This window comes from Molossus molossus, unplaced genomic scaffold (genome assembly GCF_014108415.1).
Source record: "Molossus molossus isolate mMolMol1 unplaced genomic scaffold, mMolMol1.p scaffold_m16_p_15, whole genome shotgun sequence".
In the NCBI taxonomy this organism is placed as follows: Eukaryota; Metazoa; Chordata; class Mammalia; order Chiroptera; family Molossidae; genus Molossus; species Molossus molossus.
The window spans coordinates 44653625-44671250 of NW_023425350.1; the positions used below are offsets into that span (position 1 = coordinate 44653625).

The 17626-nt window shown below is 43.1% G+C and overlaps 2 protein-coding genes across 2 annotated transcripts in view; both read left to right on the forward strand.

The window, feature by feature from the left end:
- B3GNT2 (UDP-GlcNAc:betaGal beta-1,3-N-acetylglucosaminyltransferase 2) overlaps nt 1–7967 on the forward strand; it is a 43802-nt gene extending 35835 nt beyond the window's left edge. Inside the window, exon 2 of the mRNA XM_036262714.1 lies at nt 5280–7967. Coding sequence (XP_036118607.1) covers nt 5289–6482 — 1194 coding nt within the window. The 5' untranslated portion in view covers nt 5280–5288 and the 3' untranslated portion in view covers nt 6483–7967. The remainder of the gene's footprint in view (nt 1–5279) is intronic.
- Nucleotides 7968–8108: 141 nt separating this feature from the next.
- On the forward strand, nt 8109–10018 carry LOC118630700 (prolyl-tRNA synthetase associated domain-containing protein 1-like). The gene is given in 2 exon segments (XM_036262716.1): nt 8109–9632; nt 9634–10018. Coding segments are annotated over 2 exon segments (480 nt in total). The 5' UTR covers nt 8109–9507; the 3' UTR covers nt 9989–10018.
- Nucleotides 10019–17626: the final 7608 nt, after the last annotated feature.

The following is a 17626-nucleotide window of genomic DNA, read 5'->3' on the forward strand; positions in this document are numbered from 1 at the left end:
TGGGTGTCCTTGCTTTATCCTCCTTTCTGTGAACTTTGGTTTATTGTAAGAATCTGCCAAAAGCAGAGTTCTCATGCGAAGGACTGTGCCCAGTTCACAAATGAAAGATGACATTTAAGCTTGATGGTATGTACAATTGAGAGTCTCGGTTTTCCCACCCTTCCTTCCCAGGTTGGCGGGAAGAAGTGCCCTTGAGCAAGTAGTGGTAAGAGTTAGCCCCAGCTGCATGTTTGGGAATTTGGACAAGGAAGGCTGGTCCATTTGTGGAAGAGGGGCTGGGAGCTTCTAGGCAGTCCCATTTCCCTTTCTTTGGAGAGTCTTGGTAACATCAAATGTGCCATGACCCTGTGCCTTGGATCTTTTCAGTCCTGAGCCAGCCCTTGAGACTTCATTGTTGACCTAGACCAGTGCCTTCACTGTTGACCTGGACTTGCCTTGTAGAAAAAGGAGTAGATCCAGCAAGCCCTGGATTGGGGGCCAGGAAGCTGAGCCATCTCAGCCTTGTGACTTAGCTCTTACAGAACATGTAGGCAGCTCAGTAACTGCCACTCTGAGCCTCCGTTTTTCTCTCTGGTAAAGTGCTATTCTTTCACCTTCCCCTAGGGGATGCAAATGAGAAATGGGCAGGACAGTGCTCTGCAGACTATAATCCTTGAGCAAACAGAAGGTGAGGGTGGTGTTTCTTTTACAGCTACAGGGGCCTGTCTTAGCTGCGGTGATGGGAGGTCCTGGCTGGGTCTTCGTTGTGGAAATAAAGTTGGAAATCGTGGCTGGAGTCAGTGAGCTCAATGTATTCCTCAGAATATTTCAAAAGAAGGATCTGTGCTTTCTGGGATAGAAACTTCAAACCATCTCTTCAGATGGTTCTGGCTGGATCCAGATGTCCATGGCCTGCCCCATAACATAACCAGGATGCACAGTTGACTAGTTTCTCTAGAATCATCTCACATATTCTTCACCTTGAATCTTTTCCTAGGAAAATTACCTTAGTAAAGTACTGTGATTCCCTATTTTTCCCTTAAGCTATCCTTTTTTTTTTACTCTAGAATTTCAGGAATAGTCTGTTGATACTCATAATTGCTGTTCTGAAGTGAAGTTTCTGCATAGTAGTTAGCTGTTCCTAGTGTATGCTGTTTTTTCCTGAGTTCCCTTCCGAATCTTTCCGCACTGTGGTCCTTCTCTGTTCACCTCATACTTGCCTCACTGCGCTTCTTTCAGCCTGTTTACACGAAGGGCCAAGACCTAGAGACTGGAGGTAACTGGGTCAAGTGCTACTTTAGCTTTGGGAGATTTATCCCAATTTAGAGAGAAGTGTTTGTTTCTGAAAAGTGTTTAGTCCAAATCTGGAAGCCAAAAATAAGAAAAAGCCAAAAACGACCAATGATTCCTTTTCTAACGAGATGACTGATGCTTTTAACTATCAGAAATACTTCTGCAGGTACATTCTAAGTGTCCATTTGAGCTCTCTCGTCTTTGTGAGGAAGGCCCAAAGCAAAGAGGTTTAGGTTGCTAAAGATGTAATGGACTTGGACCTTCAGTTTAATCATAAGGTTTGCCCAGAAGAGTTTGTTGGAAAGGAACTGACCTAACGTGTGGACCCTTGACCTAGGTGTGAACGACCCTTGACCTAGGTGTGAACGTTTTGAATTATTCAGGTGGTGTGTGACTTGGGGTCCTTTAAAACTGTAATTAAGGAGTAAGAAGTGTCTTGTGGTTTTGTACTGCCTTCTTTGCAGGAAGTTTAGGAAGGCCCTTTCTTGGTAGCTCAGTGGTGGAATCTTGGGGTGGAAGTGGGTAGTGGCGGAGAAGTGAGGGAGGAAGTGGGAGGTAGTGGGAAGTTGAGGGCACCCAGATGACTTTATCATCTGTCATGCTCTCTAAACGTGCAGAAAGGCTTTGGGCGAGTAGAGGCATGAGGTAGGGGTTTGTTTTAAAAAAAACACCTTTTACTTGTATGTCTATAAGTAAAGCTATTTAGCAGTGGTAAGTACAAACAAGCAATAAGATTAGGATCTACTAAACAGACTGTAGGAGACACAAAATAGCTTGGGAATTCCAATTAATTAATCTGGGCTGTCCAACATGTAATAACTTCACAGCATTCTCAGCATGACAAATACTTTTACCTTGGGACTATTTATTAGAATCCAGTGAACTTAAATATCCTCTTACATTAAAAAAAAAAAGTAAACACTACTCTTGATTGAAAAGTAGTCAGACACCTTTGTTCTGGAGGTTGGAGAAGAGTGGTGACCATTTGACACGGTGGCCTTGGTACCCCATTGCTTTGGCTGGAGTTCCAGCTCTGCCCCTAACAGTTACCTCTTTAAATCTGTTTCCTCGCCCTGGCCGGTTTGGCTCAGCGGTTGGAGCATCGGCCTGTGGACCAGAGAATCCCGGGTTCGGTTCCCGCTAGGGGCACATACCAAAAAAATAAAAATAAATAAAATAAAAACTTAAAAAAAAATAAATAAATCTGTTTCCTCACGTGTAAAATGTGAATAAAATTAACATACTTACTCCGTAGGCTCACTGTATCAAGTAGGATAATGCTCAGTGCTTGGGATGCAATACTACTTTGGGATTCATTTCTAAGGATGAAGTCTCAGTCATAGAATTAATCTGAAAAGAAAAAAATTTTACAGTATATTGCCATTCCACTTTTTGGGGTTTTTAAATTGTTTTTCTTTTTAATCCTTACCTAAGGATGTTTTTCCATTGATTTTCAGAGAGAGTTGAAGGGAGGAAAGGAAAGAGAGAGAGAGAGATTAATTGGTTGCCTCCCACATGACCCCAATGGGCCAGGAATCAAATCTGCAGCCCAGATATATGTCCTTGACTAGAAACTGAACTTGAGACCCTTTGGTCTGAGGGCCAACATGCTAACCGCTGAGCCAAATCAGCGGGAGCTAGGTTGTCTTTTAATGTCAAGCTTATCTAAGTGGCTGTTCTTGTGTAGGTCATCCATCTCAATAGTGTTAGAACTCTGGAGTTATATCCCCAGCAAACTATGTCATTACTCTTTCTTTGTTCTTCTATTGCCATAGACTGAAATCTGTTCTTGACTTTTGACATTTCACTAAAATACCATTTAAAAAAAATTTTTTAAATTAATTTTTAGAGAGTTAGGGAGAGGGAGAGAGGGATAAAAACATCAATAAGAGAGAAACATCAATCAGCTACCTCCTGCATGCTCCATACTGAGGATCAAGCCTGAAACCTGGACATGTGCCCTGACCGGGAATTGAACCCATGACTTCTTGGTGCACAGGTCAGTGCTCAACCACTGAGCCACACCAATCAGGCTAAAATGTAATTTTCATTTCTCTTTTCCTTTTTGCTGTAAAGAGCAGAGATCTTAAGTATACACTCTGAGTTTTGACAAAGGTATACACCCATGAAATTCTCATTCCTATCAAGACATGCATAGTACTGTGCTCTAGAACATTCCCTCCTGCCCCTTTCCACCTCTGTCACCTTCACATGTCTAGGACTAGACTAATTTTGCCATCTTGAACCTAACATAAATGGAATCTATCTTTTACTCATACTGTAGTCTTGTTGCTAGTAGCAATGGTTTCCTTTTTATTGCTGGGGGTTATTCCATTATATGAATATATTGCAATTTGATACTATGTCTTTCTGTTGATGGCATTTGGGTTCTCAGTGTTTGGATATTAGGATAAAGCTGGTGTGACTATTTTCATTGTAGCTTTCTGAACACAGTGTGGTTAGTGACTCCACCTCCTATCCCTTCAACCCTGGGCAAACGTCTTAATCTCTCCATCCTTGTTTTCTAATCTGTGAAATGGTAGGTTGAGAAACAATTCAGGGTTGGGACCACTATTTGTTATTGATTTTTTTTTTTTTTTTTTTTCAGGGACAGAGAGATACAAACGTAGATGTGAGAGAGAAGCATCAATCAGTTGCCTCCTGCACACCCCCTGCTGGGGATCAAGCCCACACCCTGGGCATATCCCTGACTGGGAATCAAACCGGGACCTCTCAGTCCATGGGACAGCACTCAATCCACTAAGCCACACCGGCTGGGCTGGGACCACCATTAAAAAAAAAAAGAAGTTGCCCTGGCCAGTTTGGCTCAGCGGTTAGAGCGTCGGCCTGCGGTCCGGAGAGACCCGGGTTTGGTTCCCGCTAAGGGCACGTACTTCGGTTGCAGTTTGTCCCCGGCCCTGGTTGGTCGTGCGGGTGGCAGCCACTCGATGTGTCCCTTCATGTCGATGTTTCTCTCTCTCTCTCTCCCTTCCTCCCACTCTATCTGTACAAAAAATGGAAAAATATCCTCGGGTGAGGATAAAAAAAAAAAAAGAAGTTGCCCTGTCCGGTTTTGCTCAGCGGTTAGAGCATCAGGCTGCGGTCCCGAGAGACCCGGGTTCGGTTCTCGCTAAGGGCATGTACCTTGGTTGCAGTTTGTCCCCGGCCCTGGTTGGTCATGCGGGTGGCAGCCACTCGATGTGTCCCTTTCACATCAATGTTTCTCTCTCTCTCTCTCTCTTCCTCTCTCTCTCTCCCACTCTACCTGAACAAAAAATGTCCTCGGGTGAGGATAAAAAAAAAAAAAAAAAAATGAAGTGGAGTAAAATAAAAACTTGGATTACTTGAAACTGCACACATTGAAATACATAAATACAGGGCATGGCAAAAGTAGGTTTACAGTTGTTCATACAGAAAAATAATACAATAATTAATGCAAGGATAAACTCTGGGTTTCGCATACTTGCAACTATAAACGCACTTTTGCTCCACCCATACAGTTGTGTGTGCGCACACATGTGTGTACTGGATCACAATATAAAATGTATTTGTTCTGAGAATTGTGAGCAAATCAGTTTGCAGCATATTGATTTGTATGCGTCCTCGTAAGCAAGGAAGTGGAACGCCCATGAGGTTATTTAGTAAATGCATATTTCTGCCCTCCAGTGTCTAAAACAGCCACAGTGTTAACTGCTTGCTATGGGCCAGCCACTGTTCTAAAAGCTTTACGTATAAAATCATATAGCCCTCACACCCGTCCCATGAGGTGGGTTATTATCTCCATTTCACAGATGGAGAAGCTGAGACATCAGTTATATACCACTTGCCCAAGGTCACACAGCTGGAATGGTAGGGCCATCATGATTTGTACCCAGGTCATGCAAGTCTAGAATCTGCCCTAAACCACTCTCCCAGGGAAGGTAACGATAAGGAGGTAAGTAACATATGTGAGCAAATGCAAATTAGTAACTATTCAACTAATACAATGCTCCTCCCTTTTGTTCCAGATATGAGAAATGAGTGTTGGACGTCGAAGAATAAAGTTGTTGGGTATCCTGATGATGGTAAACGTCTTCATTTATTTGATTGTGGAAGTCTCCAAAAGCAGTAATCAAGACAAAAATGGAAAGGGGGAAGTGATAATACCCAAAGAAAAGTTCTGGAAGACATCTAACCCTCCCTTGGCATATTGGAACCGAGAACAAGAAAAGTTGAACAGGCGGTACAATCCCATTTTGAGCATGTTGGCCAACCAGACAGGGGAAGTGCACGGGTTTTCTAATATAAGCCATCTGAATTATTGTGAACCTGACCTGAGGGTCACATCTGTAGTTTCAGGTTTCAACAATTTGCCGGACAGGTTTAAAGACTTTCTGCTATATTTGAGATGTCGAAATTATTCGCTGCTTATAGATCAGCCAGGTAAGTGTGTAAAGAAACCCTTCTTACTGCTGGCAATTAAGTCCCTCACTTCACACTTTGCTAGAAGACAAGCAATTCGGGAATCTTGGGGCAGAGAAACCAGTTTGGGGAACCAAACAGTGGTACGAGTCTTCTTATTGGGCCAGACCCCCCCAGAGGACAACCACCCCGATCTTTCGGATATGCTGAAGTTTGAGAGTGAAAAGCACCAAGACATTCTTATGTGGAACTACAGAGACACTTTCTTCAACTTGTCTTTGAAAGAAGTGCTCTTTCTCAGGTGGGTGAGCACTTCCTGCCCAAACGCTGAGTTTGTTTTCAAGGGTGATGATGATGTTTTTGTCAATACCCATCATATCCTGAATTACTTGAATAGCTTATCCAAGAACAAAGCCAAAGATTTGTTTATAGGTGATGTGATCCACAACGCTGGACCTCATCGGGATAAGAAACTGAAGTACTACATCCCAGAAGTTGTTTACACTGGTGTCTACCCGCCTTATGCCGGGGGAGGTGGGTTCCTCTACTCCGGCAACCTGGCTCTGAGGCTGTACAATATAACTGACCAGGTCCTTCTCTACCCCATTGATGATGTTTATACTGGAATGTGCCTTCAGAAACTCGGCCTCGTTCCAGAGAAACACAAAGGCTTCAAGACATTTGACATAGAAGAGAAAAAGAGGAATAACATTTGTTCCTATCTAGATTTGATGTTAGTCCATAGCAGAAAACCTCAAGAGATGATTGATATTTGGTCTCGGTTGCAAAATGCTCATTTAAATTGCTAAAACATGTACAAACTAAATTTTGCATAGAAAGACATATCTTGGATAGTTCCCGTGTTATGTTCTTTCACTAGGGGTAATTTCTATGTTAAACCATCAAAATTGCCTTTATAAGTAGTATCTATTTGAAGGCCTCAAAACCCTTTAACGTGGTACTTTCTGAAGAGGGAAAGCAGGTCATAATTTTTAAAGGAGGCTATGGCAGGGTGGTTGGTTCTGATTCTTCCAACTGGCTAGTGGTCATTATTTTCTAATACCCTCCTTCCCCCGCTTCTTGTCCGAAAGAATGTTTTTGGAATTTGACTATTTTAAGTTATTTTTGTTTTGACCTAATATGGTAATATTTCTACTTTCTATCATGAGTGAATTGTTTGCAATTTAGGTGTTTAAAATCTGTTGGCTACAAATGATTTGTTATATATGATTCAGTGATTTTTGTGAAAAGGAATTAAATTTATTTTCATGACATTTGGATGAATTTTTAAAAATTGTCTTAGAAACATTAACTTCTGTTGAAATTTCCTGCCACCTCAACAGTATTTTCTGTGTTAATAGAATCAGTTAATTTTGCAAAATGATATGTGAGTGATCCACTTTATCTTGTTAGGAACATAATAACTGTTCTTGTATTTGGTTTGCTGGGTGGCATCATAATAGTTCTCAATTTTTAGTATTTGAGAATAATGAGTACGATTCCATGTTGGCCAACTAAGGATTGAATTGACCCTGGCAGTCTTATTATGTTTGTGATTTTTTAATGTGGACCAGGAAAGCGTGTGTAACTTTTGAACTGTAAGTGAAAAGACTGAAGTTGCAGACCTTTTCATGAGTGATTTGTCAGCTTAAAACTTCAGGATTCTATTCTTGCCATATTTTCACATGTTGCTTATACAAAATTATTCTGAGTAGTGAGTGACTGCTTCCCTGTCTCAGTGTAGAAGTGCCTGTGTTTTTATTTATGGAGATCAATGACCAAAACATTTTCTTAAATATATTTTGTGTAATATTTTATTTGTATACAATGTTGTTGATAAAATATTTAACTAGAGCATGGTATTTTAAATGTAAGATGTAACATATGTTAAATAAAGCTGTTATTTTTGAATTTTAAAGTACGTTTTTTGGAGAGCTGTGGATTGCTAAGTTGACAGAATTCTGCCAAACTGTTGCTTATATATATACTGTCTTATAACATGCTTTCCTGACATTTTTTTGTGTTCGTAGTGATGAAGAATCTTACCTGATGTGATACTGGGGACTGTAAGAAGATAGAAATAAAGTCATTGTATTTTTAATTGTCATGTGTAATAATCTATGATCTTTTTTTGTTTTGTGTATTTGATTACATTTTCCCCCAAGGAGGCCATTCTCCCCGCCACCCCCAGAAACTATATTATAGTGATATTGAACTATAACTTTGTCTTCAATTGGTCATCTATCTTCACAGTTAAAATTCTTAAAAGTGCTTTCCCACCTTGAGTCTTTAAAGAGGAGTATGAGTATGTATTTATGCTTCCATTTTCAGTGAGTGTAAAGAATTTGATTAGGAAATGGAGCAGCATTTAAAAACCCTGAATTGTCCTAAACCATGTCCATTTGGGGGTTTATATCCACAGTGATAAAATCTAGAGGCAACTTTTACCACTCAAGTTTCTTACCTAGACTCATGTTGACAAGACCTTGCTCATGGTCAGTTTAGAACAAGAAGACATTTGATGAAGCTCAGAAAACAGAAGGGATCAGTTTTGTGAGAACATTTAGCAGACTGTCTACTCCTACTGGGAATGTTGAGGCCATGTATGAGCAGTTATGAGGACACAGATACTTAATTTGGGTTTGAAGACTGTTGCAAGCTTGGTCCTTCTGAAGGTTTCATGTGCTGGTGTCTGACCTCTCTACTGCAATGGTTACTCATCTAGAGAGCAGTACTACCACATTCATTTAGAGAAGAATAATTAAGCTCTCAGAACATTTCACTGGTAATTGGTTCACAATTTGCGTGTGTCCATAGAACTTGACCAGGCATTTTCAAGTAATAGATTTTTTCCTCTGAAAGGAATTTCTTTAATCTTTTCTTCTTGGGAATTCTGGAAGGAGAGATGTAGTAGCTTTTGAAATATGTTTAGAGGGCTACTGAGGGTCTTTTGTGAGCTTCCTGTTGACATGTGCCATCATTGGAACATAAGTCCTTGGTATTGGTGATGTTGGGTGCTCATCGATCCCATGGGCTTTTCAGCAAAGGGATACTTAGGTTTTAGAGCTTTACACATGCTTGGGCTCAGTCATTTATTCTTACATCAATTCTTACATCAGTCTTCATTGATTCTTACATCATAGAAGCCTTCTCTTGGTGCCCATGAGATGGAGTGTCCCCTGAGCCTCCACCTCATGAATGTAATAAGCATCACAGTTAATTCATTCTTTCAAAACTGCTCAATAATTGAGGCCTTGGTGAAACTGGCGTTTGCATTTATTTCAAGGCTACTCTCACATCATTTTGATTTTGAGTTTGAAGACCAATAAGGTCATAAACCCAACCAGGCCTTAAGAGGAAAAGGATGAAAGAGACGAGAATGTCTCATTTCCATCCCTGACCCTGTTTATACCCATCTCTATTGAGTTTTGGATGAGAGAGAATGGAAAAGAAGGGCAGGAAGTTGGGGGAATACTTTGAGTCACTCTTGGAAATTGAATCCAGAATGAAAGTCACCCAAAGTGTGACCACTTCTACTTTAATACCCCTGATTGATAGTGGTCTGGAATATTTAATATTTTAGGTTGTCTTGGCCCCCTCATGCAGAAAGGGAGAATGCATTCATCGAGGCAAAGGATGACATATTTTCACTTCAGAAAAACTAAAAAGAATGAAGCCTTCACTTGGGCCAAAAGTTAACTTCTCTGTGATTTACCTTATGAAAAATGTCAGGTGAAGTGAAAATTCTTATTTGGAACGGGAAAACAAAAGTGCTTCAGGTGCGGAGCTGTTAAGATTATTTGGTAAAGGCACTTCCTCTCCCACGACAGCAGCATGGCCGGCGCCCTCGCCATCCGCACGGAGGTCATGGAGCACCCCGAGGTGTTTACAGTCGAAGAAATGATGCCTCATATCCAACACCTGAAAGGAGCACATAGTAAGGACTTATTTCTAAAAGACAAAGAAAAAAGGCTACTGGCTGGTGACAGTTCTTCATGACAGACAAGTTAATTTAAATGATCTAGCCAAGCAGTTAGGTGTTGGGAGTGGAAATCTGCGGTTTGCTGATGAAATAGCCATGCTAGAAAAACTAAAAGTTGGCCAAGGCTGTGCCACGCCCTTGGCACTATTCTGTGACGATGGAGATGTGAAATTTGTTCTGGATTCTGCTTTTGTGGAAGGTGGACATGAAAAGGTGTACTTTCATCCAATGACCAATGCAGCAACCGTGGGATTGAGCCCTGGAGACTTTCTTACATTTGTGAAGAAGACAGGACATGATCCCATTATACTAAATTTTGATAAAAGCAAGTAATTGAGCTAATATTTAGAGTACATTTATATCTGAAAGCTGTTGTTCTTATTAAAAGTGATAAAAAAAAGATTATTTGGTAAATTAAGTTTTCCCTTAATTTTAATTTTATATTGATTTTATTTTTTAAATGCTAGGAACATCTTGCCAAATGATTTTGATGAATTTCATTAGCATTACCAATAAATCTGAGAAATTAGACTATTATTGTGATTTCCTTTAGATCTCAGACTATACACTAGAAATGGGTTTTTACCCATGATACATTGTCAAAGGTAGAGACCATGAATGAGGCACTTTTATCTTTAGGGAGCCGCTCAAATCTTGTCATATTGCATGTGAATTACCATATTTATTAGTTTTAAGATGCAATGCTTTTTTGTATGCCACTAAAAAACTGACAGTTCAATATGATTTATATCAATTGTATGATGTGCCTCAATTGCGGAGATGTTAAAATGTGAAAAGTTGTATCTTAGAATAATGGAAATACAGCACTATAATACACTAATACTATATTTCAATTACACACACCCTTAAATTGAAAATGGAGTCCTGTTTAGGTGTATTTCCTGCTTCTCTTTTTTTCCCTTCTCACTTTCTGTGTTTAGGAATTGTCACCCAAGCAACTATGGTGGCTTTGAGCTATGGCAGTTGCTTTTTTCCCATCTGTTGTGCATTGTAAGATTGCACTGAAGTAGCAAAGTAAAGTTTTTAATTTGGTTGTATTCCAAGGGCTTCTTTCTAATTGGGACCTGGCGATGGACCAAAGGTGCGTGAAGCTTCCTGACAGCTGTCCCGCATCAGGGGGTGCACTTTTATCTTCTCAAGCAGTAACCCACAAGGACTTGCATCCTAAGTGTTAGCCAGGGCTCACTCATTGCTCTGGAAATCTACCATCCTGTGACTAGTACTCTCCTAGCTTGTCTTCAAGTAATATGTTTCTTTCCTGCTCATCACCTAAGCCCTGTCCCCCACACCGCCCTTTGTGCAGAGCTCAGTAGCTAGGGAGTTGGCCTTGGGAAGGGGGCTTTGGGGCTCACTTAAAGGTACCCAACTCTGCCCAGGCAGCACCATTTCAGCTGCCAAAATTTTCCTATATGGGCGGGAAATGGCTGTCCAGGCCCTCCCAGCCTCAATCTGGCTCTGTCCAAGATCTCCCTGTACATTAGAGAAAGGCCCGGCTCTCACCTCCTTTGAGTCAGTGGTCCTCTGGGCTCTTCCTCCTCTTGTTCAAGGACCCAAGGCACTGGGCTTAGAATGCCTTTTTTCACTCGTCCTACCTCATTGCAAAGTGTGCACAGTCATGAGGTGTTAATAAATCACTGGACAATTTATTTTCTAGTTTGTGGAGTGGAGAGAAGAAAATAAAAACAGAGCTTTGTTGGAACAGGACAAAGCCAGCCGAGGGGCAGGCTTCCAGGGGCCTAGCAGGAAACCTAACCATGCAGACACCCAGGAATCAGATGACAGGTGCCAAGGTCCAGCACACTAACAAGGCACATGTCCTGCCTGCCTTGTTTGTCGGAACCTTTGAAGAGGAGCATACCCGCCTCCTGGTGCTGCAGTCAACCAGGAGGCCAGAGCTGCAGATTCCATAGCCTTTCTTTTTTTTTTTTTTTTTATCCTCACCCGAGGACATTTTTCCATTTTTTGTACAGATAGAGTGGGAGGGAGAGAGAGGAAGAGAGAGAGAGTGAGAGAAACATCGACGTGAAGGGACACATCGAGTGGCTGCCACCCGCACGACCAACCAGGGCCGGGGACAAACTGCAACCGAAGTACACGCCCTTAGCAGGAACCGAACCCGGGTCTCTCCGGTCCGCAGGCCGACGCTCCAACCGCTGAGCCAAACCGGCCAGGGCTTCCATAGCCTTTCATCTGCTGTTGTCCTCCTGGCTGGTGAGATGGGAGAAACTAGAGGCAAAAGAAGAGAGAAACAAAATAATCAAACGTGGGCAAAATAGCAATAATTTCACATTTATTTTTCCTATTGTGCAATATGAGAAATAAATGGTGAACATTGAAGGATGAAGTTGAAGGGCTTCAAGTTGGTGGGAAATGCCTTTATTTGGTTGCAAAAGCCTCCCAAAGTGAGTCACCATGGAAGGAATGCAGAAGGAGGGGTTATGATGCATTGTCAAGAGAGCTAGAGAACTATCTCACTCACCAAGTCCTCCTAGATGGAAGAACAAGACAAACAGAAGATGCAGAACAACCCCATTGAGACCCTGCTGCGAGGCTGGGGAGGAACATTTCATTGTAGGAGGCAGCCTGTCTTGTCAGCCACACCTCCAAAAATTGCAGAGGTGCTTATGGAAATGAGTGCTAGCACTCTCCCTGCAACTGAGCACTTGCTCCACAAATAAGGGCGACGTTAGCAATAAAAAACCCCAGCTGTGGCAGACTTAACCAACATGGCCTACAATGGAAACTATTTTCTGCTTTATCCAAAGGCTGGACACGTTTCATTGCTAGTAGACCAAGCCAATAAATGACTCTTCTGAGATAGGATTGATTTGTTTAGAGAATCTTGCACTTAGAAAACAAAATTTAAAATAATTTCAAATTTTAAAATTTGAATTTTTGACTTACGGAAGTTATGGGACCGAGAGTACCTGTGTACTTCCACCTAACTTTCCCTGACGTTAACATTTTACGTAACCATATTACAAAGTTCAAAATCAACATGAGACCAGCCAACAACAGGAAATCAACGTTGCTGTAATTCTATTACCTACACTAAGACCTTATTTGAATTTCCTTTTTTTTTTTTTTTTCTCTCACTAAGGTCCATTTTCTGTCCCAGGTCCCTTTACAAGGTCCCCTATAGCATTTAGTTCTTTTTCTGTGGTCTCCTCCAATCTGTTGCAGTTTTTCAATCTTAACTTGCCTTTCTTGACTTTAATACTTTTGCAGAGTCGTAGCCCTTGTAGAATGTCCTTCGGTTTGGGCTTGTCCGACGTTTTCCTCACATTTAGGATGAGGTTAGGTGTTTTTGGCGAGAAGACCACGAAAGCGACGTGGCTTCAGTGCATTACGCCGGGGGCTTGTGATGTCAGTGTGGCCTGTTCCTGCCACTTCTCACTTGTTCACTGGGTTTCTCCTGTGTAAGGTATTGTCTCTCTCTTTGTTAGTTAAGAAACGTCATGGGGGACATTTGTACATTTAAAAGATTGTACATTTAAACTATATAATAATTAAATGATTGAATGCGTGGAAAGTGCTTAGAACCTGGGATGTAGTCAGGTTCAATGAAAGGTCGCTGTGGCTTTTTTCTTTTTTTTAAATCCTCATCCAAGAATATTTTTACATTTATCTTCAGAGAGAGTGGGAGGGAGAGAGAGAAACATCGATGTGAGGGAGACTCATTGATGGGTCGCCACCTGCACAACCCCAACCGGGGTCAGGGACGAATTGCAACCAAGGGACGTGCCCTTGGCTGGAATCAAACCCGGGACTCTCTGGTCCACGGGCTGAGGCTCTAACCGCTGAGCCAAACCGGCCAGGGCTGTGGCTTTTTTCATCATCATCATTTCTGCCCCTGTCTCAGGTCTGTCCTTGGTTTTCCTTCTCTGGTGTTGGCTACATTTCCGGTTCCTTCATTATTCTCTGCATCCCATGCTGATTCACTTCTGACTGGTCACCTCCTCACACTGGGGTTAGTGCTGTCGTGCAGAATATCTGTGGCGTTAAGTGGGGAACAGAAAAGCTGAATGCTTCTCAGCACAGGAGCTACTGTACCTCCAGGGTAAGGGCCAAGGCATGCTAACAGGAGGAAGGGTTCCTCTGTCTTTGCAGGATGTGTTTGCTTCAAAGGTGACCTTGGTTGGGAGGTGGGGGCACAGCTGGCCCATATCCCTTGTGGTGGAATCTGGACCAGAACCCAAGGACCCATAGTCATTTTCCTCTTGGACCTGGAGGGACAGGAGGAAGAAAAGCCCACCTGGCTGAGGCTTTGAAGCAGGACAGCCAGAGGTGAATCTCCTCTGGTGGAAGGTAAAGTTTTTTCCAACAAGGGGATGGGTTGCTGTACTGAGCAACCTTCAGGAGTCACAGCAGGAAAGGAGTCAGGTCAGGGGTGGAGGAAGCATCAGGGTTCAATATGGTAGAGCCCTCCTACGCTGGGCAAGGATGCCCAAGTTAAAGCCACCTCGGTTCCCTCTAGATGAGCGCAGAGATGCCAGTGTGCTCCAGGAGAGCCAGCGATGAATTGCTTTGCAGGATCCCCTGCCCGACTCTAGAGCTTTATTTACAGAATGGCTGTGCTTGGCAGCTTTCTCGGCCTCCGACTCTTCCCCGACTTTAGGATATTTGGGCTCTATTTTTACTCAGAGATGAGAAGTTTCCCATGTTTGGAAATAGTTGCTGCCTGGCTGGTGTGGCTCAGTGGACCGAGCGTCGTCCCGTGGGCTGAGGCGTCCCTGCTCTATTCCCAGTCAGGGCGCACACCGAGTTGTGGGCGCGATTCCCAGTGGGGGGAGTGCAGGCGGCAGCCAACTGATGCTTCTCACCTCGATGTTTCTCTCTCTCTCTCCCTTCTTCTCTCTCTAAAAAAATCAGTAAATCATACTTGAAAATAGCTGCCATGCAGAGGACTGTTGGGTTACTGTGTTTGCCCGTGTAGGATGTTTTCAGGAGAAAGTGCCAGTTTTAATACATGCACATGGGAATTCACACAGGCATGAAAGTCTCAAAGACAGTGAGGCAACATTGAGTATATGTGACATTTCGGGCAAAGGAGAAAGGGGAATGGGGTATGAGATTCAGAGTGAGAATGGGCGATTTACAGGTCGTTGAGGGAGAGGGGAACGTGCATGGCAGGAATATTTTTGCTAGGCGACTCAGAAACAACGGGACATGGGGTATTTGGCTAACAGGGCCCTGCCTGAAGCCCTCTTATTTACCATACTCAATTCCAATTGGGTTAGGCTGGCATCTTAAATTCTCCTCCTGAAGCAGATTTCTCTGTCTGAATCTCTTGAAAGTGGTGGTGGTGGTGGGAGGGGTGGCGGTTGTCAAATTGTTCTTTCTGAGTCTTGTTTTTTAAAAAATAGCTTAAAATCCATATCCCAGAGAGCAGTTTCAGTGCTGTGTGGGCCTGTGGTCAGGGGAGGGAAAGCCTGGCGGCTCCGGGCTGCTCTCGTGGGGCATGAACAGCCGGCCCAGCTGCGCGGGGAAGGAGCCCGTGTGCTCGAAGCAGGTTGCTGCTCCGGAGCAAGCCGGCCGGCAGCACACAGCTGTGAGGCGGGAAGAGCCTGCTGATACTCCCCTGCTGCTGTCATCAGTGTGATCATTCCTGGACATGTGCTTGCTGTTGGTCGACATGGGGAGACGAGACCTCTGTGCCCCACTGGGGACCGGCAAGGGTCTGACCACAGGGAGAGACGTGGAGAGCCTGTCACTGTGATCCTCCCGGCCCAGCCAGTCCTCGTTTTCTCCTTCAGGTTGCAGATGGGAAAGTGAGGCTTAGAAAGTTACGTCAGCAGGATAATTAGCAAGTGGGGAGCCAGGATTTATAATTGAGGTCTCTGACTTCAAAGCCCTAAGGGTGTTACCCTGATAAGGGACTGTCTTCCTGGGCTTCCAGAGAAGGTGTGTGAAAGGTCATTGTGGTTCAAGGAAGTACCAGTGCTGGGTCGGTCACCTCTGCCAAGGGCCACGACCTTGAACTTGGACTTGCCCTTTGGCCTGTCATCTGCCTCACTCTGGCTTTGTCATCCCAGAATCTGACCCAGCCCCACCCTGGAGCCTTACTGTGCAAAGCCTGGTGTTTTACTGAAACCTGTTAACAATGTTTGTTCATGAAGGTGTGTGGCCACTGAGAATAGATGTTGTTAGGTGAGAAAACTGAGGCTCATAGAGGGTGTGACCTTTTAATTTCAAATAGGCAGTGTTAGTAATTGCCTAGGGCTTGGAGGAGATGATGGAGGGAAATGGGGAGTGACTATGAAGGGTAAACAGTTTCAACAGTTTCTTTTTGTGATGATAAAAATGGTCTAAAACATGTAGCGATGGTTGCACAACTCTGAACATACTAAAAACCATTGAATCGTACACTTTAAATAGGTGAATTACATATGTGAGTGATATCTCAATAAAGTTGCTATGAAGAATAACATTTCATGGAATCTAAGAAAAAACAAAAGGTACAGCAGGGCCTCGATTTCAGTTCTTGCACAAAACAGACCAAATTAGCTGATTCACGTTGTTCCCTCAATACTAGTAGCAGACAGGATCTTTACATTAGGCTCTACTTGGTTTACTGGCCACTAGGAGAGTCCTTTTAATGCTTTCCCCAGGATGGGAGCTTCTTCTGGAAGAAGTTGTCCATACACTCCTTCCCAGCTCTGGAGACAATAAAGGCCTCCTGTTCTGATGCTGACATTCTATAATTCTGACTCTGATGCCATGAGACTCCTGCCTGCCTGTGAGCTGGTTGCTTTGAATGAGGGCTGTAGTCTGGGCAAAGGGCTGTAGATCACTAGGCACAGTCCCTTCTCTGCCTTCCCATCTGTTGTCCTATAGACCAGGAGTTCACACAGGGTAGAGGCTGGTTCTAGCTTGTTCCCTGAGTCCCTAGTGCCTGCTGTCTGATTCTTCCACTTTGTTGTCTTCAAAGTGTTGGGTTCTCTGTTTGCATATTGTCTCCCACCCACTAAAATAAAATTTCCATAGGGCTAAGGTGTGTCTGTCTGTTCACCCATGTACCTGCCCATAATGGGTGCTCAAGGTTAGTTGTTGAATGAATGAACAAACAAACATGGTAATATTTGTTGAAGGATGTATGAATAGATAATAGTTTTAGATTTCCAAAGTGTTTTTTCCTAAGGTTTTGAACTTACTAGATTGAGTGCTTTAATTTGGATTTAATCTTTGTTTTCTTCTCAGTTTCCGTGTGCAAGTAGGTGAGAAGTTCCATAAGGGCAGATATCCATTGTGTTTACTCCTATACTTTGTCCGTAATAGGAGCTCAATAGAGAGTTGAATGAATGAATAGATGAAAATAGTAATAACTGAAAAAAGAAAAGTTAGGCCTCCAGAGAGGAGTGGAAGAAAGAACAGGGAAATGTTGGCTCCACATAGTCGCTAACTCTTCACTATATCCTTTTATTGGTTCTTTCCTGGCCTCTTACATGGACCCAAACTGCCTTTGCAAAGATAACCTGACGGTAGGCAAATTCCTAGCCACAGGTGTCATTCATTTACCTCAAGGACTACCTGAATCTCTTCCTGACCAGTCTTCCAACTCCCATTTGCTTCAGCTCTTAGATTTTTTTTTTAATCCTCACCCGAGGACACTTTTTCTATTTTTTGTTCAGATAGAGTGGGAGGGAGAGAGAGGAAGAGAGAGAGAGAGAGAGAGAGAGAGAGAGAGAGAGAGAGAGAGAAACATCGATGTGAAAGGGACACATCGAGTGGTTGTCACCCACATGACCCAACTGGGGCTGGGGACAAACTGCAACCGAGGTACGTGCCCTTAGCGGGAACCGAACCCGGGTCTCTCTGGACCGCAGGCCGATGCTCTAACCACTGAGCCAAATTGGCCAGGGCAGCTCTTAGCTTTGATATCTATCCTTGCATCTGTCCTTTGATCAGTGTCACATTTGATGACTTATTTTTAGACCTGAATCTCAGCAT